This window comes from Chrysemys picta, chromosome 3 (genome assembly GCF_011386835.1).
Source record: "Chrysemys picta bellii isolate R12L10 chromosome 3, ASM1138683v2, whole genome shotgun sequence".
Lineage (NCBI taxonomy): Eukaryota > Metazoa > Chordata > Testudines > Emydidae > Chrysemys > Chrysemys picta.
In genome coordinates, this window is record NC_088793.1 from 119,361,021 (window position 1) to 119,387,927 (window position 26,907).

The 26,907-nt window shown below is 40.9% G+C and overlaps 2 protein-coding genes across 12 annotated transcripts in view; one reads left to right on the forward strand and one right to left on the reverse strand.

Moving 5' to 3' along the window:
* Positions 1-12,738, forward strand: part of SYNJ2 (synaptojanin 2) — an 88,155-nt gene extending 75,417 nt beyond the window's left edge. For both annotated transcript variants that reach the window (XM_008177873.4, XM_065588882.1), the window contains exons 23-27: positions 1,398-1,532; positions 2,541-2,653; positions 4,637-4,745; positions 6,089-6,291; positions 9,323-12,738. In XM_008177873.4, coding sequence (XP_008176095.2) covers positions 1,398-1,532; positions 2,541-2,653; positions 4,637-4,745; positions 6,089-6,291; positions 9,323-10,132 — 1,370 coding nt within the window. In that variant the 3' untranslated portion in view covers positions 10,133-12,738. The remainder of the gene's footprint in view (positions 1-1,397; positions 1,533-2,540; positions 2,654-4,636; positions 4,746-6,088; positions 6,292-9,322) is intronic.
* A 2,801-nt stretch (positions 12,739-15,539) lies between these two features.
* SERAC1 (serine active site containing 1) overlaps positions 15,540-26,907 on the reverse strand; it is a 47,072-nt gene continuing 35,704 nt past the window's right edge. For all 10 annotated transcript variants that reach the window (XM_065588890.1, XM_042848288.2, XM_065588889.1 and 7 more), the window contains 6 exons: positions 25,318-25,459; positions 23,313-23,413; positions 20,707-20,804; positions 19,957-20,139; positions 19,329-19,472; positions 15,540-17,991 (listed from right to left, as the gene is read on the reverse strand). In XM_065588890.1, the coding sequence (XP_065444962.1) occupies positions 17,855-17,991; positions 19,329-19,472; positions 19,957-20,139; positions 20,707-20,804; positions 23,313-23,413; positions 25,318-25,459 (805 nt within the window). In that variant the 3' untranslated portion in view covers positions 15,540-17,854. The remainder of the gene's footprint in view (positions 17,992-19,328; positions 19,473-19,956; positions 20,140-20,706; positions 20,805-23,312; positions 23,414-25,317; positions 25,460-26,907) is intronic.

A 26,907-nucleotide genomic window follows, 5' to 3' on the forward strand; every position in this document is an offset into this window, starting at 1 on the left:
GGCTCTGAGCAGGCACGGGCAAGGGGGGACCCCACAGCTTCTGGCCAGCTCCCTGCCTCTGGCAGTGGGGGCCCTACAGCTCAGAGATGCAGGGGAGAGGGATCCCGGAACTCCCAGCTAGGCCTCTGCAACTCAGGGACAGGTCACGGGCTTCCGTGAATTTTTCTTTGTTGCAAGTGACCTATCCCTGACTTTTACTAAAGATATCTGTGAAAAAATCTTAGCCATGCTCCATGTCAGTTTGATTTGTTTAAGTGATCAACTGTCTGTGTCATAAATGATGTGTAGTTTTTTCACTCATATATTTTGTTGTAATATTATTATGCAAAGAGAATGTGAAGCTGTGAAAAGAGTTACATTAGTCTCAATTACATCAGGACTTGTTTGCAGTCATATCGTTGTGGGTTGCAAGCTGGTCTGGCTTTAGCAGCTAAGCACAGTCAGAGTGGGCCAGAAGTTGGAAGGGAGATCTCCATGGAACAGCTCAGAGCAGCAGTCAGTGGTTCATTAGCTGGCCCTCTTCTCTTATAATCATTACTGAAACAATGCCCAGCATGGCATTATGCTGGGAGAGGTAGCAACTTCCCAATGAGCTGTAAAGTTGAGGTCCTGGTTATCTAATGATAACATGATTATTATTATTTTTTTTTTTTACACTAGCGTCGTTAACTGCAGTATCCTGCCCCGTTCCAACTTAGCTTTAGTTAGGCAGCTTGTAATTACCCATCTCTTGCTACCATTTCAAACTAGATGCAGTATTCTTCACTTCTTGTCCTAAACTGATGTGTAGTAATGTTGTGTGTTGTTCCAGAGGACAGCTTACTGGAAAATAACAGAAGAGTGCTTAGAAATACCTAAAGTGTGATAGTACAGGTTAAAGTGGGAGAGGGATGTGAATGGGGCACTAAACTTGAGCCATTTCTTAAAAAGCTATCAGCCATATACTGTTGCTCACACCTAGAAATTTCTCAGGCTGTCTCTACCCTATGCACCTTTTAGCAACACATCTGTGCTGCTACAGCTGTGCCACTAAAAGGTGCGCAGTTTAGCTGCTCTCTGTTGGCAGGAGAGAGCTCTTCCGCCAACAAAATAAATCCACCCCCAACGAGCGGTGATAGCTTTATTGGCAGGAGAGCTCTCCCGCTAACAAAGCTCTGTCCACACCAGCGCTTTTCATTGGTAAAACTTTTGTCGTGTCAGAGGTGTGAAAAAAACAGCCCCACAAATGACAAAAGTTTTACCAACGAAAGTGCCGTGTAGACAAAGCCTCAGTTAACCAGCTCTTGTTTTCAAATCACAGGTGCCTGTCTCGTGACACTCCAGTCTTGATCCATCTCTGCCATAATTCTCAAATGCAAAACTCTTCTGTTTGTTTTTTCCCTGAAATCTCCCCCTAGATGATGCTGACCTAGCTGAATTAAAGCGGGAGCTGGAAGTAGGTGGGGGGCTGCGCCATCGGTCTCCAAGCAGATCTCTGTCTGTTCCTGACAGGCCTCGCCCGCCTCAGCCACCCCAGAGACCTCCCCCTCCAGGTAAGATTGCAGTTTCTTTTTAAAAGTTTTCGCATGTCAGCTGGACTCCATTGCCACCCTATTGTTTCTAGTAATAATGAACAGGTAAATACCTCCACCTGTTTAAATCCCCATCACCTGCTGTTTGTCAGGCACTTTTTTCCCTAAACTCTTGTGGTGTTAAACAACTGCTGTGTTTCACTCTAGTGGTGGCTGCATTTCAGTGATGGGTGAAGTGGTTCTTTGAAATAGTTTGGGATGAAAGATACTCTAGAAATGAAAGTCCTTTCTTCACTTTAGTGGAGTTATAATGGTTCATGTGTGTTTCACATACACCCAACAGCAAAGGGGGAGAATTTGCAAAGAACTGGTGCTTTGGTACAGTAACAGACATCAGTGTTCATTCTCATTGAGTCTTTTCTTTTTAATATTCAAAGCATTTTCTTACAGTTTTTTGTTTATTCAATTTAATTTTTGATGCAATATTTCCTTTAAAAGCTTAAACAAAATATTTGTTGGTCTGATTTTTGTCCCTTCCCATTAGACAGTTACCTCACATAGAGCTGAGGATAACAGAGTTGTTTTTCTGCATTTGATGGGTAGTTTGACCTCCCCCATGGCATAGATTTCTGAGGGGGAAGTGATGGTGTTCAAAGCTCTACTCACTTAGATGCCAAAATGAGAGACCAGTCATGTCAGATTGTTCAGATTCACCCATAGACTCTAAGATGAGAAGGGGCCATTATGATCTTCTGGTCCGAATCCTGCATAAATCACAGGCATTAGACTTTCATGCAGCACATAATTTCTAGTTGCACTCTAGAGCATCTCTTTTAGAAATACATTCAGTTCTTCAGCATTGTCCTTCCTTTCTTATGTGCTTTGATCAGAAATGAATAGTTAACAATATTGCCATTGAAATAGTCAGAGCTGGGCTGCAGTATTAATGCCCAATTGAGATTATTATTATTATTAACAAACACTGCACAGGCTCTTGCATTTGAAAACTCATTCTTACTCCCCTTGCAGCTGGAGTATCTGTCAAAAAATCTCCATCCGATGGTTCCATCTCCTCAGGAGGCCACTCCCTGTGCTCCATCCTGCAGACGGCAAAGCTTCTCCCAGGGGCGCCTCAGCAACCAGTGAGTCCCTCAGCACCATTGTGCCACACAATTCACTAAAAAGGGGACCAGGTGCTACTAGAGTCTGAACCCACCAGCCAGCTGATGTGATTTAAGTCAAGAGTGCTGAGCAAAGCAGTAAGGATACATTCACCCTGTAATTACCCAGCATCAGTAACTGTTGGGCATAATCAGAGCAGAGTATGTGTTATATACACTTGCCTAGGTACATATAGACACAGGCAGACTTACTTTAATAAATAATGGCCACCTCACACCTTGAAAATGAATAAACTACAGCTATTTAACCAATTTCCCCTTTAAACTTGTCAGCTTTGCCTGCCTGCTACATTCTAGATTTAGTTACTTTAGCTGTCTGCCAGTGGCTCTTTTTCCAATGCCAAATACCAATCTTCAGCATCCTCTAGACCAGTGTTTCTCAACGACCGGTCCATGGACTGGTGCCGGTCCCTGAGATCTCCCTGACACAGTTTAAGAAGGCAGCCAGCTGGTCACTGGTATTAGAAAGGTTGAAAAAGACTGCTCTAGACAGGCCCCAGGATCCATCTAAATCAGCCTATAGAGTGGCCACGCCATAGCTCCTGGTGTCCTTCCCCCATTTCCAGAGGGAGTATCATCTGCCTAAAGCTCCCAAGCCTTACAGGCAGGGATTCTGCACAGGAGTGAGCTGGAACTACAGAGTTGAAACAACCATGCTCTAGTATTTGGCTATAGGGCCAGCAGGCCCGCAATCATTTGATACTAAGGGCAGGTCTACACTGGAAGCACTACCTCAGCGCCACTGTACTACATCTGGTGAAGACATGCTATGCCAATGGGAGAGCGCTCTTCCATCAGCATAATTACTCCACCTCCACAAGAGGCGGAAGCTGTGTCGGCCGGAGAGCGTCTCCTGCCGACATAGCTTGGTGTGGACAGCACTCAGGTCGCTGTAACTTGCGTCGCTCGGGGGGGGGGGGGGGGGGGGAAGTGTCTTTTTCACACCCGAGTGGCATAAGTTTGATCAATTTAAGCAGTAGTGTAGACCTGCCCTAAGGCTATGTCTACATTTGAACTGCTACAGTGGCACCGCTGTAGTTCTTCAGTGTAGCCACTCTCTGCAGTGACAGGAGGGACTCCATTGACGTAGCACTGTCTACACAAGGAGTTAGGTCGGCTTAACTGTGCTACTCAGAGCTGTGGGTATTTCACACCCCAGGGGGAAAAAGGTGGGTCAACCCAGTTGTTTGGTGTAGGCCTGACCTACGATTGAGGTGGTTGAAGGGTGGAGGAGGCTGCGCAATCGTGGCAAAACTAAGACAACAGAGGTATGTTAGGTTACTTTGCTTTAGTACTAATGCTATCCCACATTCCAGCACAATGATGCTGTTCTGTGATCCTATGTCGGCCACTGTTTTGATGATCTCTGTCCAGTGCCCAATGTATACTTAAAGTGAAGTGCACATGAGAAACCACCACGACCATAGCTCTCACCCTCAATGGAGAGGCCCAGAGCTGAATAGACCTGAGGATTAGACTCTCCTTCCTCATACAGAGGACCCCCTTCCTAGTCAAAGGAGGCACGTTAGTGGGACCTTGTGGGGATCTTTGCAGTGCTGTTCCCGGTGCTGTACCTTCAGACTTGGCTCAGGGCTGTGACTGAGGGCACCTTTTATGGAAAGTAAATTTACACACAAATGCTGTGAAAATATTTCCCTCTCCCCCCGTCAGACAAGAGACTGGTAATGAGATCAATCGTGGCAGCTACAGCCAGTAGCAAAGATCTAACAGCTGCCCAAGAAAAATTAAAATAAAGCCATTTTGAAATATTAGTAGATTGTGAAATGGAGGCCAGTGCAGTTCTGTGGAGACAGGTGCATGAATCACTGGAAGTGATTCCACCTGCACAGGGTACAGCCTGCAGGTTAAAGGGTTGCACAGGAAAAGCATTTCCCTTCAGAATTACTCACTCACCTACTCGTTTCCCCCGTTTATTGTTGTAAGCCTAAAGCCCGGACTGGAATAAGTAAGCCTTATAACGTCAAGCAGATCAAAACCACCACAGCTCAGGAAGCGGAGGAAGCTATTAGATGTCTGATGGAAGCAAAAGGAGGTAAGCAGAGCTTTCCAATGGCGTTTAAAATCTCCAAATAAAGAAAATGTAGGTTCATGTCATCCTCCCTGACCATAACCTAAATAAGACATGTATTTCCTTTAAAACACTCATATTAAACTCAATACTGCCTTGTGGGGTCCGGCAAGATTTTTCTTTGAAAGTTTTCTGTCAGCTTGGATGCCATTAGCCTTTTTATTTCAAGATTACTTAATTTCTGTCTTTTAAAAGGACTCCATGAAATTAAGTCACATTTTAAAATATGTCCTTGCAGTTCCTGTTACTAAAAACATCATAGATTATGGTACCCAGCTGTACTCTGCGAAAGACGGCTGTCACCTTCCTTCTCAACAGATCTGTTCCCTTTGTGACTCCAGAGGGGTAGCTGCTTGCTTTAGTAACAACAGTGTTCACTTCCCCAGCTAGCAGGGCAGAGCCTACACAGCAACAGTAGAGAGAGCTGGATTCTAGTCAGGCTCACACATCAGCCACAGAATTGTTAACTAAATTGCAAATGCAGAGTCTTTAGTGTTGATGAAGCATAAACCAGAAACAATTCAGCTTTACTCTCACATCCCAGCCTGATTTATAGGGCTAGCAATTAGAAAAAAAGAAGTCTTTTCATTTGTAAAACTGAGCAAATGTAATCTGGAATCATTAAGAGAGAATAACCCTGGAATACCACAATGCCATTTTGATATTTGGTCTTCAGAGCACGTTTGCACATTAAAGGAGAAAGAATGGGTGAAATCAAGTTTACTTTGCACTAGTTTATTACTGTTTACTTTTTATATTTCACTTGGCTTAGCTAAGAAAACTAGGCGGGTCAGTTTCATTTTAGGATTCTCATGCTCTAGTACCACCTAGCTCTTCTACAGCACTTTTCATCCATAGAACCCAAAGTGCTTTACAAAGGAGATCAGTATCATTATCCCTATTTTACATGTGGGGAAACTGAGGCACAGAGAGGTTAAAGTGGCATGCCAAGGTCATCCAGCTGGCCAGTGGCAGAGTCTGGAATTTAACCCATCTCTCCTGAGTCCCCACCATTGACCTATCAAGTAGGTCACACACACTAGCACAATGCTGCTGGGTTGGGTTAGAAGTACTGCTGGCAAGGAGTATAACAAATATGCAATGACTAGTTTTCATAAAATTAAATAAATTCTAATGATATGTTTTTGGTGAAATTCTGTATTTATTTCCAAAACCTTCATCTTCAGCCTGAACACTGTCCCTGTAAGGTAACGGGCAAAAGCATTTTGGAAAACAAGACCACGAAGGAAACAGATCTTTGAGGACGCTTCAGATAGATTCAAACAATGGTTGTTTTTGCATTTCAGGAACACAAGAGGATGCCCGGAAGCCTGCTCCAGTAAGAACCCAAACATTCACTCAGCCTGACTCCTTTCCCAGCATCACAAAGTCAGCATCATTTCAGGGGTCACAATCGGGACCAATGCTCCTGCCTCATCGCCCTCCACCCAAAGTTCCGACCGTAAAGAAGCCAGTGCCCCTGCAAAGAACTGAAGTCAAATCAGAAAGTGTAAGATAGCCACAGCAGAACACATCCAGCTATTCATTTTGCATAGTGTGTTTTAGCAGAGGGGGCAAGTGGTTAAACAATTTACATGAAATTCTGTCATCTGGCTCAAGCATCTGTTTGAGCTCTTCTATCCCGGAAGTGTCATTGCATATGGCAGTCACTGGGGCCTGTATGCACAGTAAATGAACATCAAGTAGAGGAAATCATTATCCCCCATTTTGACAAAGTTATCACTAAACTAAGCTGTCGGCATTCAGCTCTTTAACTTCCCTCTGTGATGGTCCATCCTCCTAGTGTTTTTTGCCCTTCTCTGAACTTGGCTACACCTTTCTGAATTGTCTAGAACTGAACACAGAATTCCAGATACTGTCTCACCAAATCTGCATCTCCTCCCTGACTTACCTCTTATGCATCCTAAACTTGAGATAATTCATTGGATCTGGTTTGATGACTACTCTCAACCTGACGTTTCTTTCTGCATTGTTGCTCTACTGATCACACTACATCACCACAGTGTAGGTTTCCTTCAGTAAGATCAGAAGGAAATAGTCTGCTAAAATGCTGAGAATTAGCCTCTGGGGCTAATGCAGAAATCCCATTTTAATTGTTCTTACCTCCCTCCAAAGCCCTTAGTTCAAACTGAAGTCAAAGTTGATTGGAAATTGTTTTTTAGATTTTTTAAAAAAATATTTACTTGGGACAACATTTGTTGCTTTTTTAGAGGAAAAAAAACCAAAATCCCCAAAGTCCATCCAACCAATTTTGTTCATATCTGCTAACCATTGTCCCTTCTGAACCAAGAATCTGCAGGTCAGGCTTTGAACCAAAAATAATGAATGTATGAAGTTATAAATCACAAAGTCGGTTCAATAGAGTCACCAGGGCTCTTGGTGCCAACTACACTACTCCAGGATGTGCCATTTAAACAGCACTTATTAATACTAACAAAACGTAGCCAAAAACTCACAGGAGCAGTGACCTGCCCCAACCAATAAAGAGTAAAACAGGGTCTCCAGGAAGGCAGGAGCCCAGTGGTTAGAGTTCTAGCCAGACACTTGGCTCTGCCACAGCCTCTGTGTGACCTTGGGCAAGTCGCATAGCCTCAGTTCCCCATCTGTCAAATGGGGATAGTAGTGCTTGCCTACCTCACAGCAGTGTTGTGAGGATAAATACATTAAAGATTGTGATGCTCATATAGTACAGTACAGTAATGGAGGCTATATGAGTACCATAGATATGCCCCTTCATATTCTTCCTCTGTGACAGCCTTTGCTAGACAGCTCTTCTCTTGAGGTTAGTCTTTAGGTCTCCATCCTACCTCACTCTGAAAGGGCACTTACTGTATCCCCTAAGGCCGTTTGCACAGCCTTCCATTGAGCAGAACCACAAAGGAAAAAGAAAGGTAGAGAAGTAAACCAAAAACATCCCCACTCCTTCACAGACATACTTATCGCAAGTATATTATAAAGAGCAGTCTATTTCCCTATATTTAACTCACTCCCATCACCCATGTACTCCTGAAAGATCTCAAAATAGAAAGGCTGCTGTTATTTAACAGTATGATATGAAAGTTCCTATACGAGTTTGTCCACAGCAGACTCAGAGTATCAGCCTGCACTAGAGGGGTGTAGATTCTAGCGCACATTAGCATATTGTACACTAATTGGCCTGGGTTCTAGAGGGGTGTAGATTCTAGCGCACAGTAGAAGTTCCCTAGTGAGTACTGATATAATACTGTTTGAAATGGGACAACATTAACACACACTGGGGAACTTCTAGTGCACACCAGCAGAGTCCATCTGGGCCAGTTACTTCACAACAACCTACTGTGCATTAAAATTTACGCCTTTCTGGTGCAAACTAATGTAGGATATAAAGTCCTAAAGTGATGTTTTCCCGCTATCTGGAAGTGAGCTCAGTACCTCAAAAAAACCCTTCCACCTCTTCCTCCCCACTTCCCCTCCTCCCCCCCCACCCTGAAAGCATTTAGTAAAGTACAGGAGATTTAACAACATAGATCTCTAGACATAAATGAAAGGGGGATTGCCCTGTATTCAGTGTAAGATGCATTTTCTGAGCACATAAAAAGACTGGGTTGGTACCCTATTATACTAAGAGAGACTAGTCAGGAGTTCACGTGGTTTCGCTCAGAAGTATTGAGAATAGGAGATCGAGAATAAGTTTTACATCGAGCTAATTTAACCTGGGCCCAAAATACATTAATCTATGGGCTGCTCGAGCAAGTGCGCCTGGTTAGTGATCCTGGCCGTGCAGTTTAAGCATACTGGGCAAAAATCAAACAGGAATGACCTTTTCCTTCCCTTAACAGGGAGGGAGGAATCCATATGGCCAGGACTTTATAATGGCAGGGATGGTGACCGCCGTGGCCCTAGTAACGTGACAACACCTTTAAAAACAAATGCAATTTCACATTTTTTCCTGATTAACCCTTTCTGCTTAGAGAAGGTTTTTTTAAGTGGAATATAAGGCTTTAAGGAAGAATGCAAAATTCCACATTATGATTCAAACCCTGGCCTCAGTAAGACACGAATGCACTTCCTGGGGTAGCTGAAGCTAATTGTCCTTTAGCCTCATGTATCACAAGGCGCCCAAGGCTAATGCCTCATTAATACAATCCCTGTCATCCCTTATCATTTCAGTATTATTACAGCAGCAGGAAAATGTAACAGTAAAAGAACTCCTCGGAATTGTGGAGGCTGGACGTTTGGCCCCACGCATAATTCTAATGTGGAAAAGAAAATGGTCACAAAGGGATGTGTTTTTAACACACGGAGTGAAGAGCAGGGTTGCTTTAAAGCTGTTACTCTCATGCCTTCACTTTCCACTTCCTCGTCTCTCTCAAACAATTCCACCAGCTTCTTTCAATAATGCACTCAACTCTACTCACATCCTCTTTATCCCACCTATTGTTTGAGCGTTTTCTCATCTGGATGGGCAGAGCTAGTGCTGCGACCGAGTGTGAATCGAAAATGCTGCTCTGACTCGTATTTCTTTTGTTCCCCTCTCTCAGTCTCTGTGTCCGGAAGAGCAGCTTGACCAGCAGCCCGTCCGCTTTCACATTGGAGTGTCCGAGTCCTGCCTTGAAACCAAAGCCATTACCAGTCCCACTAGGATCACCCCAGTTCCTAAGCCAAGAACAACGCCACCTGGGAAAGCTCCGGAGAGAAGAAGCAGCAGCGACAGGCAGCCTCCCAACCCAGGCACTTCAGAGGAAAGTGCGCTGCCTCTGCAGAACTCCTTTGCCCCAAAGGTTCCACCACGAAGGAAGAAGTCTGCTCCTGCTGCCCTTCACCAACAGGTGCTTCAGAGCAGTAACAGTTTGCTTCTTAGTGGCTTAACATTCAATTTCAACAACAACAATAGTCCTTCTGAGTACAGCCCTCCAATACAGGACTCTGACATCCTCCCCCTTTCTCGCAGAGACTCTGATCTTTCAGCTCCCACATCCACTGCCAGCCCAGACAACAGTGGCACTAAGCACTTGACACCAACTGCTTTGGACTTTATTGCTGACCTTCAAGGCCCTCCTACCCCAGACATCCAGCAACCACAGCTGTTAGACACCAATTCACTAACAGAGAGCGCCAATCTCTTGGACCTGGATACAGACGTTTCCTTTCCTTTTTCCACACCAGCAACAACTAGCCCAACACACACTCCGAGAGATTTGAAACTCCCCAGCCCAAAAGAGTTCAGTCACTGGGTTACATTTAGTGATGATGAAGACAATGGTACATTATCAGAGGGAGTCAGCAAACTGCTGGTTTTAGAGCAAAACAAAAATATCCGGATGGACACAAATGCTAACTTAGAGTTGTGAGATTTTTTTTTCCCTACAGAAATCTAATTATGATACAAGATAAAAATCTGCTTTGAATACAGAGTTGTACTAAGTCTGGCAAGGCCACATTTTATTTTTGTGTTTAAAAAAAATACTAGTATGATCTGGGGGCGGGGGGGGGGGGAAATACAAAACGTCAGGCAATACTGTACAACTTGCAAAAAATCTTTAGTCTAAATTATTTCCCTTTTTCTAATCCAACTGAAAAGTAAAATGACAGTTCAGGTACAAAGTATTTTTTTAAAAGTATGTAATGATGTATGAAGACAACAAGAAAAAAGTGTATAGGTATAATTTATATTTCAGATAATTTCTAACACTTAAAATAAAGACTTGTCTACATGGTAAAATTTACCAGCAGAACTACAGCAGTATAATTATACTACTACACTAATTCGGAGGGAATAGTGTCCCCAGGGGGAATTATCCTGGAATAACTTTAGCAGTATAATTACACCACTATAATGCTGATGGTAAATATGCTGTAGACAAGTCCTATGCTGCATCTCTTTCATGTGATTTACAACTAGCTGCAGGTTCTGTACTCTCCTGGTATTAGCCTGCTGGCTAAATTCCTCAATCCTTGGCCATTATTGTTAAGTAAGAGGGGTGAAGAGATGTGGGGTGGAGGATGTTATGGATTGGGTGCTCTCTATTTTGATGAACATGCTTGTTTTTAATCTCAACCATGCAAATGCACACAGATATGATGGGTTCCTTATCAGCGTGTGTGATACTAATAATGATACTTATGAAAATTATTCTAGAAGCTCATGTTTTCTTTCAATGCATCCTCTCCTCTACGTTCAGATTTAACTGATTCTGTTCAATGCAACCTAATGCTAAATGACTTGCTATCCAGTGAAAAGGCACATGGACAATGACTGTCTATAACTTTGGAAGGGACTGTGCAGGCAACCTGCTAGTAAACATTCCAATTGTCTGTGTACTGTATGTATAGTCACTGATAGACTCCTGTGAAAGTACACTAAATGTTTGACCACTACTCCTACCTTTGCGCCCCTCTGTTTCTTTACAAGGAAATAACATGTTCATGCTTAGCTACTAATGAAATAATAAATGAGGATGAGCAAAGGGCTGTCTGTATGTTTACATGAGTGCTACACTGGTCCGGCAGTATTCAGCATGAGCAAGAGTAGCAGAATCTAGCCCTAGAGTGGAAAGGTGGTTTACTAATTTCTACCCACTGATGGTAAAGGTGTATGCTGTCCCCTGGAGAGCATACAGGTGCACCTTCCCTATTCACCTGTGCTGAACACTTGTACTCAATTTAGCAGGTGTAGGCAATTAAAGCACTATCTGCCATTTGGAAATGAACCTTTAGCACCTACATCAGGGACAGGCAAATCTGAGAAACTGTGTGACAGCACCATTTGTCAAGAATTATATTCCATTAAGAAAATGGTAAAGAGAGACCGTTAACTTTTTATTTAAGGGAGCTACTAAAGGGGAAGTGAGAGGAAACCAGAAAATAAGGCTAGGAGCAAACTTGGAAGTGGAATGCTCGATGCAGACTTGTCTCCCCAGATAATGTCAGATTACTGAGGCAATGAGTCGAATTAAAGGACATTGAGATTTCAGTGGGAGGGGGAAGACGGGTAGCAAAAATACCTTTAAGAAAACACTATTACTTATATGCAACTGTTTTGTAAAAGATAGGCTGTAAAACTAACTAATTCCAAGAGCATGAAAGAGTTTTGTCAAATTAAATACAGAATTCGCCGTGGTCCTCTGCTTGTTAGGATCAACTCTGAAGGAAAATACTGATATGACAGTGATGGGTGCTGTGTTACAGCACAGACCAGTATCAGTGGGTTGCAGCTATACCAACACTGCATCTGAGATTAGGGTAAGTAAAATGTATAGAAATAAGCTAAAGCTGAGTCCAAGTCTTTGCAAACACTTGGAAGGTTTAATGCCTAAAGATACAATATCATGGTCCATGTTTCAGATATAATAGTCTGGGGAAAGTATTTTGAACAGCCAGGGACCTTCCCTAGATACTCTTCAAACAAATAGTCCTGCAACTGCTGCTTTACTTTCCTCCTTATATTTACCTAGCGCTCTGGTAGGACATCATAAGCTACAGGGCCAGTGTTTCTAGTGGAACTATAGTGCAGTTAACATGCAATTCTCACAAAATGCTACAGCTGATGTCAAGTTAGAACAGGCCATCATAGCAAAATCACCTCTGCATTTGCCAACCACTTTGGCGTTTATGCTTTTCAAATGCCTAAGATTTAGCTAAAGGGAAGATAGCCTGGATTTCTAATGAGGCCTGTTAGTGTGCGCTAATTAAACATTACCTGTGGTAAATTTGTGAAGCATTTACATTGTCTGTGGAAAGCAGGCAATTAAAAGTTTTTACACGCGTGTTTCAGTTCAGGCACAATAACTTATCAATGGAATGAAGCCCCTTTTTGGATAGAGAATTACTAAAATTATGCGAACATTTTTAAGCAATTGGTAAAGGTGAAAATCCAGGGTCTTGTATTTAAACTAGACTTTTTTTGTGCTGAGGTTGTAAATAATGTCAATTAAACGCCTTTTCTATAAATCTTAAATTGGTTTAATTCTCTTCTCACTTGCCTAGGTAATTTGGGACGTCAGCCAGTTCAGTTCTATTACTATCCAGCCTTGCTCAAGCCACCTTATCTCTACTGCTGAACTCTAACCAAAAAAAAGACATTCTATATACAAGCAATGCTGCCTTTATAGCTAAGCTCTTCGCTCTCCCACGCCATGCACATTTCTTCAGTAATAAAGAGGCCAGAGACAGTTTTAAAGTGTTCAGTTCCACAAAGGTGAGCCACTCTGAAGGGGCTGGCTACTTAGTTTCCTGGTTCATCACAACCTCCTGGTCTCCTTTAAAAAAAAAAAAAAGGGGGGGGGGCAACAGTGGCTTTTTATGGATACATTTCAGCATAAATCATTAAGGGCTGTAAAAAAATAAAATATGTTTAGTACCGTATCCAACATTCTGTGCAACACAGATAATTTAACAGCCCTGGGACTGCTAATGTATGTTGATGAAAGAGTTAGCAGGAAAGCCAATTAAAGTGGATTTATACATGTCAACTACAACTTGTTTAATTACTCCACTTTTCTAAGTAGCCTTCAGCACTAACTATATCTTTTGTCTGTGTAAGCAAGTGGTGACCCACGCGTTAAAATTAGAATCCCTCCAGCAAGCAGCTTCATACAATCAGTGACTGCATATACTATTCTATCAAAACAAATCAAGAAGGAACAGGTTGATTGAAAAGGTGGATGATGAACTTGACCATGGCAACTAACCTGGTTCTCAGATGATCCCCAAACAAGCCAATCTTTGAGGTAAGGGAAAACCTGGCTGCCATCACTGCCACTCATTTAGTGAGCACATGAGGAGCTGCTGAGTAGCCAGAGAACCGTATACTAATAATGGCAGCCCGCTATGACAAAACTGAGGAATTTCCTACTACTGAATCATTCAGAGAGGGCAAGGACAGAACTGCTGGAGCCAATGGCATCTCTTCAAGGAAAGGCAGATCCTCTACTCTTAAGGCTGTTCCATCTAGGAGATCTCCCCTTGGACAGAGTTCGGGATTCGAAGGCCAGAAGGGACCACTGTGACCATCTAAGTCTGATCTCTTGCATAACACAGGACTTCCCTGAATTAATGCCTGTTTGAATTAGAGCACATCTTTTGAAAAAAATAAACATATAGTATTGATCTAAAGATTTCCAGTGATGGAAAATCAACCACACCCCTTGGGAAATTAGTCGAATGGATAATCACCCTCACTGTTAAAAACTTCAAGTCTGAATTTGTCTAACTTCAACTTCCAATTATTGTTATACCTTAGTCTGCTTAATCAAAGAGCTCTCTATCATCAAATTTCTGCCTCCTATGTGGGTACTTAGACTGTAGTCATCTCTTAACTTTCTCTTTGATAAGCTAGAGTGAACTCTCAGTCTTTCACTACAAGGCGTGTTTTCCAATCCTTTAATCATTTATAGCTTCCAGGGCCAGAAGGGACCATTGTGATCATCTAGTTTGACCTCCTGCATAGCACAGAACATCTTCAAAATATTTCCTAGAGCAGATCTTTTAGAAAAACAACCAAGCTTGGTTTAAAAATGATCAGCGATGGAGAATGCACCATGATCCTTGGTCAGTTGTGCCAATGGTAAATTGTTCACTGTTAAACATTTTACACCTTATTTGCAGTCTGAAGTCATCCAGCTTCAATGTTCAGCTTTGGGATCGTGTTATACTGTTCTCTGGTAGTCTGAAAAGCCCATTATTAAATATTTGTTCCTCCGTATTTATAGACACCCCTAGGCCTATGCAAGTGGGATGCATCCTACATGTACTGGCTGGCCATTGCAAGAAAAATCATAGGAGGTCAATACAATGCAGGCCAAGATGACCTGTCCTTGCTGTATGTGAGGCTGTGATCTTGGTGCTGATACTTTCTCTCTGCTGGGCATTTAGAGGAGTTACAGGATTTATTTTGCCAAGGTGGACATGAGCTGGAAGGCTTCTTACTGGAGTCGGAGGAAACCTCTGAACAGTCCATGGGAATTGGTAGTGTCCACTCCAGTGTGGCTACGGAATAGCCCTAATGGGAGAAGAGCAAAGTTGATACTGAGGTTAGGACCATCGCTGGTACTGAAAAAGCCTCCCAAGAAGTGGAGGGCCTAACCAAGGGGGCCAGTACTGGGAAATCTTCCATTACTGGTGCCAAAGAGCACAACAGAGTTGGTGTGGACTCCAAGGGGTACCCGAGTTCTGAAATCTCGGGTGTCGAAGTCAGGGATGTAGACAGTGCTGAGGACAAGGGGCATATTGGTACTGGCTCTACAGGCAACTGCACCAAGCAAGGCACATCCTTTTTCATTGGTACCAAGGCCATTGATGGTAGCAACCTCAGCTCCAAAGCTGTAGAAGTCAAGAGGCCTGGAAGAGCCCACAGTGCCAATAGTGTGCCCACCTCTCAAGTAATTTTGAAATTACTAACTAAATGTAAAGAAGAATCATAATGGCATAAAACAAATAATTCCATCTAAACTAGATAAAAAACCCAAGTTGCTTCCTCAGAATGTGATCTGGAAGCATGTTTAAAGGCTTATCTAAGTAAAGATTTGCTCCAAACTTGCATCAAAATGAAGAATTTTTGTAGAAGGAAGAGGAATCATCAGGTAGTCAGCAAGTGGTTAACAATATTTGCTAACTATCCATAGATCTGCAGTTACATTACCATCAGCTGGAAAGTGTAGTAGGTTTGTTGGGTAAAGGACACAGGTGCGGTGAGTCCTGCTGAAAACTATGGTCACAGTTTTGGATTGGCATGCAATATGGTAATATCAATACATTCCATTTAGCAGATTATTCAAGTTTAATATATTTTTTCAAGAGATATAGTACAAATTTAAAAAAAAACATATTTCATTACTATCTCCCAAACACAAAAAGTTACACATATTAATTTAAAGTTACACATTAATACATTTGTTAGTTGCAAAAAATTGAAATTTGTTTCAAGAATTCCAGTTACTGTAGCTCATACAGACAGATTTATTGTACAAGGCATTACAAAAGACTCTGGTTGATCTGACTCCGTTAGCCAAAAAATGTCTTTTTACTCAAAAATGGTTCCCCCTATTTGCATGTTTTACAATGCAAAGTTCTCAGCTTATCCAAAACCCTGTGTATCCTGATAAATTCCATACACCCTGTTCCACTCAGTCCCAAATTATATTTTCAGTCTGAAATAGTGGCAGCCAAAATTCTTACATGTGGTTTGATCCAAAAGAAAGCATGCCTGGCCTTCAGTACTGCTCTGGGTTCTGTATTTCCCAACACTGGTCATCCTACAGGAGAGTGCTCTAGGGTTGGACTAGTAGGGGTGGTCTCGGTATTCTAAACCACCACCAATACACTCATACTAATACAAGCTACTATGGGACTTCTGAGCTTCATATCATCTTATTGTGCTTTTTACCATCATCGTTGTACAATCATATTAAGAAGTCCTGAAACAGTTTCCAGTGGTTCCCCTATCATCATCAACAAAGGCCTTAGGTGATAAATGGCTAGCTAGGAAAATCCAGGACTATTAAGGTGATTTGCTCGGGTGACAGTGAAGGCTAGACAGTCTATCAGGGATTCTGTGGCTGTGGTCCTCACCATTTCTTGGCCACTAGATCAGTATTAGTCCTTTGCTAAATCAAGCCCATAACTAAGCTGCTCTTAATTAGGTTCGGAATCATTTAAGGCTTTAAGAAAGGTGCTGAACACTGCTACCCTTGTTCTACAAAATATTTCTCTCTCATCGATGCTGTTAACCAGATCATACTGGGCTTTAGCAAAAATAATAATAAAAAAAAAATACAGTGAAACACTCCACATAATTATTTAAGAAACTGTTGCTGTTTTTCCTCCATGTACAGCAATAAGTTAATTTAGGCCCCCACAAATATAAAATGCTCTGATGGAGCCCTGGGAACTCCTTTATGTTTTCTGCCTTAGCCTCCTGCCCCCTCCCCTGCAAATTCCAAAGCCTCATATCACAGCCACCATCTTTCTTGTGAAGGACTACACAAGTTTCCCTCTATTTGAGCCTCATCAACACCATTCTTAAATCAGCTGAGAGCTTCCTATTGGGCAACAGGTGCCACTCCGGCCAAGAGTTAAGTGTGCTGCCTTTTCAGCACTCCCAAAGTAGGCAGCAAGAAATCAGCATAAAAGTCCCCAACCCAGATCTCATGTATGACAGAGCAGAGAACTAGGTCAAAAACTTCTCACACTAGTGTTCTTTTCCTATGATTTTGAAGCACAACGCTGACAGAATTAAAATGGAACAGCACAAGAATGTATTTATCTTTTTGTTTAAAACTAAATTAAACTGTCACTGTCTCCTTTACATAGGATACCATACCAGAGATCAAAAGATTAGGTGATGCTTCTCTTTCTCACACAGCACTCTGTTTCCTGTGCTTGTTATCAATTGATGCCAACTGGTAAAAAGTGAATTAAACTAGAAGAATGTCTGGGCCTATTAAACAGAAAGGCAAGCAGCATAAACTGGTCCAATCAAAACAATATCTTGAATCATTCACATATGTTCTTAATAGGTTTCAAACTCCCAAACATGGATAGCAGATGTGTACTTTGAGACAGCCATTTGTTTCTCTATGTTATTATAGAAACAGATCATCATCTGGGTTTATTGTTTTTGGTCCTTAGTGTACCATATGTACATTCATCTCAATCACAGCAACCTTTCTTGGCTAAGAAGTGAACCATGGGACACCCTTCATAGCCCATCCATGCTGCTCCAGAAGAGTAGCTACAGGATACCTGAAGCCTTTCCTCCACTGCATTCCCATTGCCTACTGGTCAAATCAGCAGAGGAATTACATACATGTAGTCAATAAGTCAAAGTGAATCACATCAGACTTTCACCTTTTATTGCCAGATTTCTGGGGCTGTGGTTGTTTGTATATATGTTGAATGCATTTCAGACGTAGACAATGTAGATTTCCAAGCAGAAGATATATTCAAAGCCACTTGGACAGCTGATTTTATTAATATCGTGTCTGTAGTTCTGGAGGCCTGCCAACAGTTTTAGTGGAAAGACTTTGTTGCATTACACCAAATGGGAGAGAGAAGCAAGCAAGGATGGTAAAGACTCAACTTCTCAGTTCTCTTGCTAAAGCATCTTGAATAAACTTTACAGTACATTGGTATAGAAAAGTATCTTTTTTCTTTGGCTTGCAAATATTCAGATGATTAACCTCCACTGGAATTAGGTCTCCTATGCCTAAATCTGGAGGAGGAAAAAAAACAAAACAGTGTAGATTAAGAAAAAGCTCTTGCATTAACAATTAAAGTCACCCAAAACCAACCCCTCCATAGCTGTTATTTATTCATTTTGTCTTACACTAGGTTGTTTTTAAATGTGCTGAAAGCATTATCCAACACAATGACATATTGCATAAATAAATGCAGCTTTAGACTGATTCTACAAAGGGATCCACTTGGACAGACCCTTAGGCCCAGCAGAGTTCCACTGACTTCAATGGGATTCCACAAATATGTAAGTGTCTGCCCATACGGATCCCTTTGCAGGATCAGGGCTTTAGAAAACTAATTCCTTCCCATATAATTTTCCCTTATTGATTTAGTCACCAGTACCCAGCTTACTCAATAAGGAGAACATTACAAACATATGCTTTCTCTACTGCACAAATCATTTAATGTCAAAGGTTGAAATCCTGCCTATTAAACTCAATGAGAGTTTTGTCGTTGGGTTAAATCCTGGCCCAATTGAAGTCAAACTATCTGCATTTTGAAGAAGTCTAAAAGACTGCAGAAGGTTTTTACTTATAATTAAATTCATCTATAATTAAATGAACTCTTTTATAAAAACTGTGATTTTAGAATTTAAAACTGGGCTGGATTGGACATCAAACATGGAATACAGTATAAAGAGTTTCCCCAAGAAAGGGAAAACCCATCACTTAAGTGTATAATAAAGGTGCTCTACTCCCAGCAAATTTAGTTACACCGAGACTAGTCATGGTGTTTAAGTATTCCTGATAGCTAATCCTGATCACTTTAGTGAAAATTCTAGTTAAGGTTATGCTGAGTCTTCTATTCTAATCCCATATGCATTAAGTTAACAACTTTCTGAGCAATTCTTTGTTTTGCCTGAAGTTTTCCGTATTTGGTCATCCAAAAGGATGCTATAGTAGTGTAGTGGGTTTGTGTGAGAGACTGAGCATTGAACCAAATGGGGAACGTTGGCCATGTGAACACCCTCAGGTCTCTACTGTAAGAGCTTGAGTGCAGTGATTTCTCCCACCTTTAAAAAAGGAGAAGACCCTGTTAGATGTATAAGAACAACCTTTGCCACACTGCTCTATAAGTAATATGCTCAGATATGCACTGCGTTCTCACTGATTTCAATAGGAGGGTTACATGTTTGTACTTAGAAATGTATCCAAGATCAAAATCTGGTCAAAAGTTTAAACAAAAGGAACCATCAACGGTTTTTCATACAATATCCCCTATTTATTTATCTTTCCAGATATTTCTATTACAGTATCTGCATTGCCTATCCCCTAATCAATATGCAAAAAAGTAAATAGATAATTGACATACTGGCTGAGTCCACAGGTACCACATGAAGTTTTATCATGCTACCTATATGCGTTGGTAAGGTTTCTGCAAAACTCAAGACTGGAAATTTCTTATCCTTGGCAAATGAAAGAAAATCATCATTTAGTTCTTTAAGGGCAGGAGAATCTGAAGAAGGAAAAAAAGAAATACTGTATATTGTATAAATTGTGTTAACTCATTTTCAGAAAATAAAAACTGATCTGCAATATTTTATCTTGTAAGAAATATTTTGGCAAAATTATAACTCCAGTAAAAACAGCAGCACATCCATTGTAAGACCCTGTTTTCAGGGGTTTGACAGCAGCCTCGAATATGCCACGCTAACTTTGTCATTTAATCCTACATTGCCTGAGATTTGATTACAAGGTATGCTACAGAGGAGTCACATACATTACAGTTCTGAACGGCTGAGACTATTCTGTAAACTTGCCCACAGCTTTAGCCTCTTCTACAAACAGTTAAGTACAGAAGTTATTCTGTCATTTTAACTGACAGCCTTAGAAAGATTTTAAAAAAGGTTTTTGTTGTTTTTATCTTGCATTTTCAGATGGAGTGACAAAAATCATAAACAGATAAAGTCCTATGCTAAGTGGCTACAAAGTGAGAATACCTGTGCTGAGTTCCTTAACCTCCACAGAAGGAAAGAGAAGATATCTAGCATTCATTGAGTATTCAGCCAGCTGGGAGCCATGGTGAGGTACACTATAAAATATGATTCCTCGGGTGTTGTTTACAATTTTATCCATTTCTGGGTTCTTTGAAGCATCCACCAACATCTTTTTAACTAGAAGACCTGGCAACAAAATATTAATTTATGCAGGGAACTAAATAACAGAGAATAATGTTCATATTACAATACATACAAATCAGACCATCATATTCTTTCCTCAACTAATTAGGTCTACTCTGAAAAATATGTAAAAGTAGAAAACTATAATGAGGCAGGAAATGTAAACTGTTACTATTTGGTGTCAAATCCAATATTCCAAACTTACTTGGTTTCCTTTAAACTCTACCAGTGATGTTCACTAAAGATCCAACAAGGAGACAATTTAGCCTACAGGTTCCCAATTACATGACCTTCCTTACAATCTCAGCTAAATCATTCATTGATTCTGTGCCCTTCCCCAACATAGTACAAAGAGATAACAATATAGTTCATTAATAAATTGTTTATGCAATGCAGTATAGTTAATCAAGTAAAACATCAGTTTTATATTTTCAGACCACATTTTGCAAACTTTTGGGGTGATCGAGTTTGATCTGAAATGTGGTTGTTCAGGCTAATTTAGCTACTCATTTTAAAGCATAATGGCCGATAATACATAGCTGATCTGTACAGCATAAGCAAAGTACTTACCCCCCATGCTATGTGATACCCATACCAGAGGTCTGTCTCCAACACCAGCAGCTCTAAGCTTGTTAAGAAGCTCATTGCTCCTATAAGCAATAGATTTCCTGCAGAAGAAAAAGAGAGATGCAAGGCGGAAGGCAAACATATTAAAGGGCAGTCTCATGCTGGAGTGGAGTTTCAGTACATCAATACTATGAAAAGGGAATTAGGTAGATAACTCATGTTGGACCTGATCATGCAACTTACTGAACACAATCAGCTATTACCATCTTCATTGGGAACTGAGGACACTGAACACCTTGTAGGACTGGGGCCACTAGGAACAATAGGAGCTCAGGGACAGAGATAACGAATATTTTCTAGAAGCACTGGAGTTTTCCTTTAGTGTTGGGATTTAGGATTAGCTCTAAATGTCTCGTTATGCTTTGGGATTTTAAACAGCTTGGTTTTCATATAAAAATATTTTTCTTTTCAAAGCATCAGAGTGTAATGAATTCTATTCTCTTGTGAAGCAAACAGTGTCTGACAAGCAAATACTTTGCTAAATTGTGCTTAAAGTATGCAGCAATGCACTGATAATGCTAAAGCTGAAACCTGGGCTCTGAACAAATAAGTTCTGATCTACCTATAATTTCTAAAATAATACCTATTGATACTTTGTTCTTCTATTACACTTTCCAGCCAATAATCTCAGAGTTAAAAGAGTGGTAAAGCATAATCTTCTCCATTTTGAAGATGGAGAAGTTGAGGTACAGAAAAGGTAAATGACTTGCCGAAGGTCAACCAGTCTGTAGCAGAGCAGGAACATCTACTGATTCCCAGTCCCATGCTTTAAAGCATATCACCTCCCTTCCTCACAGCAGAAGTAAAGTTGAACATAGAGGACCACAGGACAAGATGAGAACTCGGAGAATTAAATGAGCAGCAGAAATATCAGGATATTGCTATATTACAGTGCAAAGATCTAAACAGCCACATTTGGAAAGCCTTGTACAGTCAATTCTCAGAATGGATGTTAAAGATCACTCTGCTATAGTACCTGTGAAAAGAGATTCAAATGTGGCTTTTCAACTGAACTAAATCTTTAAGACAGCTGCAGAGATTGGCTCCTTCTGAGAATCAAGTCCAGCATGGCATGTGGGATTTCACAGCTCCATGGGGACTCTAACTGTTGTCCCACGCGTCCGTGACACTTTAAATGACAGCACTATAAGCTCACTTTTAAAAGGCCAGCTAGCATATCTATGAATAATAATGCAAGGGTTATGATTCTACTGCTACATCTTTCTTGATACTCTTAAGAAATCCTCCTTCATACTTTTCCTTTTTCAGCAGCCATATGGAACTGCAAAATGACCAAATACAGTATGCTCAGGTGATCTTTATTCTGAGGACAAAAATTACTATAATACACATTGAGAAATCTATTTTTTCCTTTTTCTAACTCCTTTCCACTTCCATAACTCTGGTTGGACACAGTAAGAAACAGAATTACCTGTCTACAAGTATTTTTGCTGTTATTAAACTGTTTTGTTTCTACTAATTTCAAAGAAGTGCGTGAGATTGTTATTGTTTCCCTAATGGAGTGGATTACATATGCTTCCTTTATTGGAATAATTGTACCAATTTGCTAAATACCAAGAAATAGAAGGAACAAGGAGTGGGGAGAGAAAACAATAAGAATTGTGCCTCCTAATTTTCTATACTGTGATGAAAGTTTTCCCCTACTATGGAATATAAATCCTTTGGACCCCGATCCGGTAAACACTTCATTTTAAGCACAGGAGTAGTCCCCTAGTCATATCCTTGAGACTACTCACCTGCTTCAAACTGAGCTCATACATAAATGTTTATAGGATTGAGACCTAGGGCTTCCTCCAAAGTTCATTAAAGTCAATGGAGAGACTCCTGTTGACTTCAATGGGCTTTGGAACATACCCCTAGTCTGTTCTACTATTTTTTCTTTTAGAAAACCCTGTTGAGTTGGAGGTGCTGTTGTTCAAATGAGACGTATAACAGAAATTCTCATTACTTGTGGTCAATAAAGATCTCACAACACTTTTGGCAAACATGTCCTGACAAATACCAACTTTAGTTTCAGCTGAATATGGTCTCCTTTACTTCCTGTCCAAAACTATTATACAGCTACTATATTTTATCTGCCACAGAATAGTCTCTCTCTCTTTTCAGGGATTTATAACTCTTGAATAAAAGTGATCTCCAGGCCAAAACTAGGTATATAAAGTCTTAATCTGAAAATTGTTTTGTAGTGCATTTGGAGAATTGTTTGTCTGAAGTTAAGAAATCCCCCACCCCACAAAGAATCTATTCAGGCCAGTCTCTAGAGTTCTTCACACATTTCTCTTTAATGCAAAGCTGAATGAACCACAAGAATTTAGAGAGACACCACAAGCACCTACTCAGGCAGTAGGGAAATCAAGTGTGCACACTTTTGCTGAGGAACACGTGGTAAGAGGTTTCTCCAAACCAAAATCTCCTCCACAGCAGCACATGACGAAAAATAAGATCACCTGCTCCTGACTATAGGATCCTATATGTCAATAGTATAGCTTTTTCTCTCCTCCCCAAATTACATGCACTTCATTTGTTACCTGTGGTCCTCAATAGGGCACTTTGTTTTCCAATCACTCAGGTGGGTGTCATACTCCACAGATACAATTCTAAGCGAAGGACAGTCTGAGGCTAGCCAGGTCTAAATTAAATATAAAATCAAAACAAAGGAGCACACTTGAATTTACACTACACCAGTTGGTTCTCATACATCAAAATCAAGACCAGCAATCTGCTATAAGATTGATAGTTAATTAGAAGAAAAAAAAACCTATTAAATGTAAAGTACAGTTTTGGACAGAAAACTGACTAAAATATAAAAAGGATACCCTTCTGAAAATATTTGCTGCTGGTGTTTCTTTATGTCCTACCTGCTTACTTTAAACGACAAAACAGTTTTTACTACAGTTAGCACATCACAAAGCCACCAAAGCTATGGGAGAGTGAGCTGGATTCTGTATTGACTCATGCATTATTGACAAAAGAGTCCACTAAATTCTGATTGCAGAAACAATTATTATTGATAATGATTTAACAGGCAACTTGACTTTAAAGATCTCAGGCTGTGTTTGCAGGACTGGCAGTTCGATAAATCACCTTTTGAGTTTAAAATTAAAGCTTTTCTTTAATCTTCCAAGTGCTTTACCAACAATGGCAAAGCTTCACAAAGCTGACTTCCGTGGATGATATCAGGGATGAAGACTGCCCATTAACATCCTCATAACACCTCTTTGAGGTGCATGAGAATTAGGGCTTGTCTACACTGGCAATTAACAGCACTGCAACTTTCTTGCTCAGGGGTGTGAAAAAACACCCCTCTGAGCGCAGCAAGTTGCAGGGCTGTAAAGCGCCAGTGTAAACAGTGCCCCAGCGCTGGGAGCTACGCCCCTCTTTGAGGTGTTTTTTTAGAGTGCTGGGAGAGCTCTCTCTCAGCGTTGCACTGCGACCACACAAGGCATGTTAAAGCGCTGCCAGTGTAGACTAGCCCTTACTCTTTTATAGACTGGAAAACAGGCATGCAGATTAAGGAAACCGCCCAAAGCCACAATGGGAGAGAGTGAGTGCCAGAGCTGGAATCAGTACTCAGGCTTCTGTCTCCCTCTCCTGTGTGACATGGAAAATCAATTAGATTAAAAATGGAACCCTGAACTACCATTTTTACAGTTACTTTTCAGATTACATTATGATATAAAATACACAACACCAAACGAAATTTCTTTAAGGCCCTTGTTACTGATTCACTGATAAAAATTCAACAGCAAACACTACAAAGCTTTAGTTAATCAGCAATCCATTTCTTTATAAAAATACAGTATACTTGAAAAAATCTGGAATTTTGTGGACATTTTTTGGTCTCTGAATAGCAAATAAAAAAGGCAAGGAGGGTGAACAGATATCTACTAGGCAACCAAATTCTAGCCCAATCTAAGAAGAATAATAGAAAGAGATGTGGAAGATACTGCGTCCTCTTTTATTGGACGAAACAATTATATCAAAGGGGCTAACATTAGCTGGGAAATCCCACCCCAAGAACAATCTGTTCAGAAATGCAACTTGTTGACAAACATTTACTAGTAAATAAGAAAGAGCTACTTGCAGAATCTGATTAGAAGTAATCTAGATTAAAACCAGGCAGTTGCTAAAAGCATAAGAACGGCTATACTGGGTCAGACCAATAGTCCATCTAGCCCAGTATCCTGTCTTCCGACAGTGGCCAATGCCAGGTGCTTCAGAGGGAATGAACAGAACAGGTAATCATCAAGTGATCCATCTCCTGTTGCCCATTCCCACCTTCTGGCAAACAGAGGCTAGGGACACCATCCCTGCCCAATTTGGCTAATAGCCATTGATGGACCTATCCTCCATGAACTTATCTAGCTCTTTTTTTAACCCTGTTATAGTCTTGGCCTTCATGACATCCTCTGGCAAAGAGTTCCACAGGTTGACTGTGTGTTGTGTGACTCTAGGTTTCTTCCATTTTCCTCTCCACAATGCTCACTGAAGAGGAAACAATCATCTGATGGGAATTAGTTATTGTCTCCCTACCTTTGGCCAGCATTCACTGTAAACCTCTTCCCCTTCGAAAGCCTTTACATCCAAAGGCCTTTTAATGTCTTGTTGTCGCCAGGTTTTAAATGCTGCTCCCAAAAGACCATGAATAAAAAGGACGTCTGCTTTAATGGGCTGACTGATATTGGAAAGAATTTTAAAAAGTAGGATACATATTTTAATACATTAAAATTAACATTTACATAAGTCATTTCATCCTGAACCATCCCAAAGTGCTTTTTAAAAAATAAAACCTGCACAATATATCTACGTTACGGAGATCATCACACGTAGTATACACAATAAAATGTAAACTGAGGAACCACACAGAATACAGTGGGCTAGGGAAAAGGGAGGGAGTTCAAGTGGTCCATACAGGATAACATTAAATGCATCCAAGCTGTCTGCAGTAGGACTGCTGCTATTAGAGGTATAAGAGGCTAGTGGCACATCAATGGATCACAAACAGATACATTTTCAACTTATAAAATGGCTGGAAAACTGAACCAACACCATTCCCTTCATGCTGCATCCAAAGGAACAGTGAAATTCCCATGGAATGTTCACCATGCTGGAACACTGTGAGTAATGCAATTGTGTGATTTACTAAGAAACAGAGGGAGGGAAGGGGAACCTAAACCCCACGGCAATACCACTTACCCTGCAAGACACATGCAGGAATATTAAATGAGGGAGGAACCCATAACCAACGAGGGAAGTACCCTTAGGCTCATTGCTGAATCTCACTGCTGCTATAAGAAAGTTTCCCTTTGCTAACTCCAATTTACACCCAGCCAATACCAAGAAACTGAAGGATAGAGGTATCCTTGGTACTACACTGAGGCACTGTAATAGATTTTGCCACTATCAAGGTGTCAGAGGGTATCTGTCCCTTCAGACACCCAAAAGGAGCTGTTCACCAAGTGGGCCAAAGAGTATTTTACTGGTATGCTTGGAGACAGTAAAATCCCTACAAATTTTGCTAGAGCAACTGAAAAACGAAGCGCACCTTTAAGATGCTGCTTCAGACACAGCACCATCTTAACTATGCCCCCATAGGGACGGTAGTAGGAAATGAACATCATAGTACCTTATCCTCTGTAATAAAAAATGCCAGTCTCTTTGCCCACTACAATTCTAAATCAGGATTTCTATTCATACAATCCAACAGAACCTTCCATGTGGCCTGTGCAATGGCATTAATATAAGGAGTAGTTGCTGCTAGTTGACACCTGCTTCTCCTTGTTTCCAGCTGCACAAGCACAATTAATTGTTTTACTAACAATACTCTAGGGGATTTCCTACAATTAGTTTCCTGCATTTTTGCCAAATATTCCTTGCTTTCAAAAAAACAATTATCCACATGGTGCTGGCATCCCAACAGGGCTGAGTTGCATGTGAAGCAATACCTTAAATGCGCATATACCAATTTTTGTAAATTTGTGTTTGTTTTTCCTTGTAACACTCACATTCTTTTCAGGGAGATATGACAAGACTTTCACCGAGTACTTCCCAGTGCCTTAACATTTGAGTTTAAGATGCTGAAGTCCTACATTCCAGAAGGACAGGCACAGCAGACAGCACTGT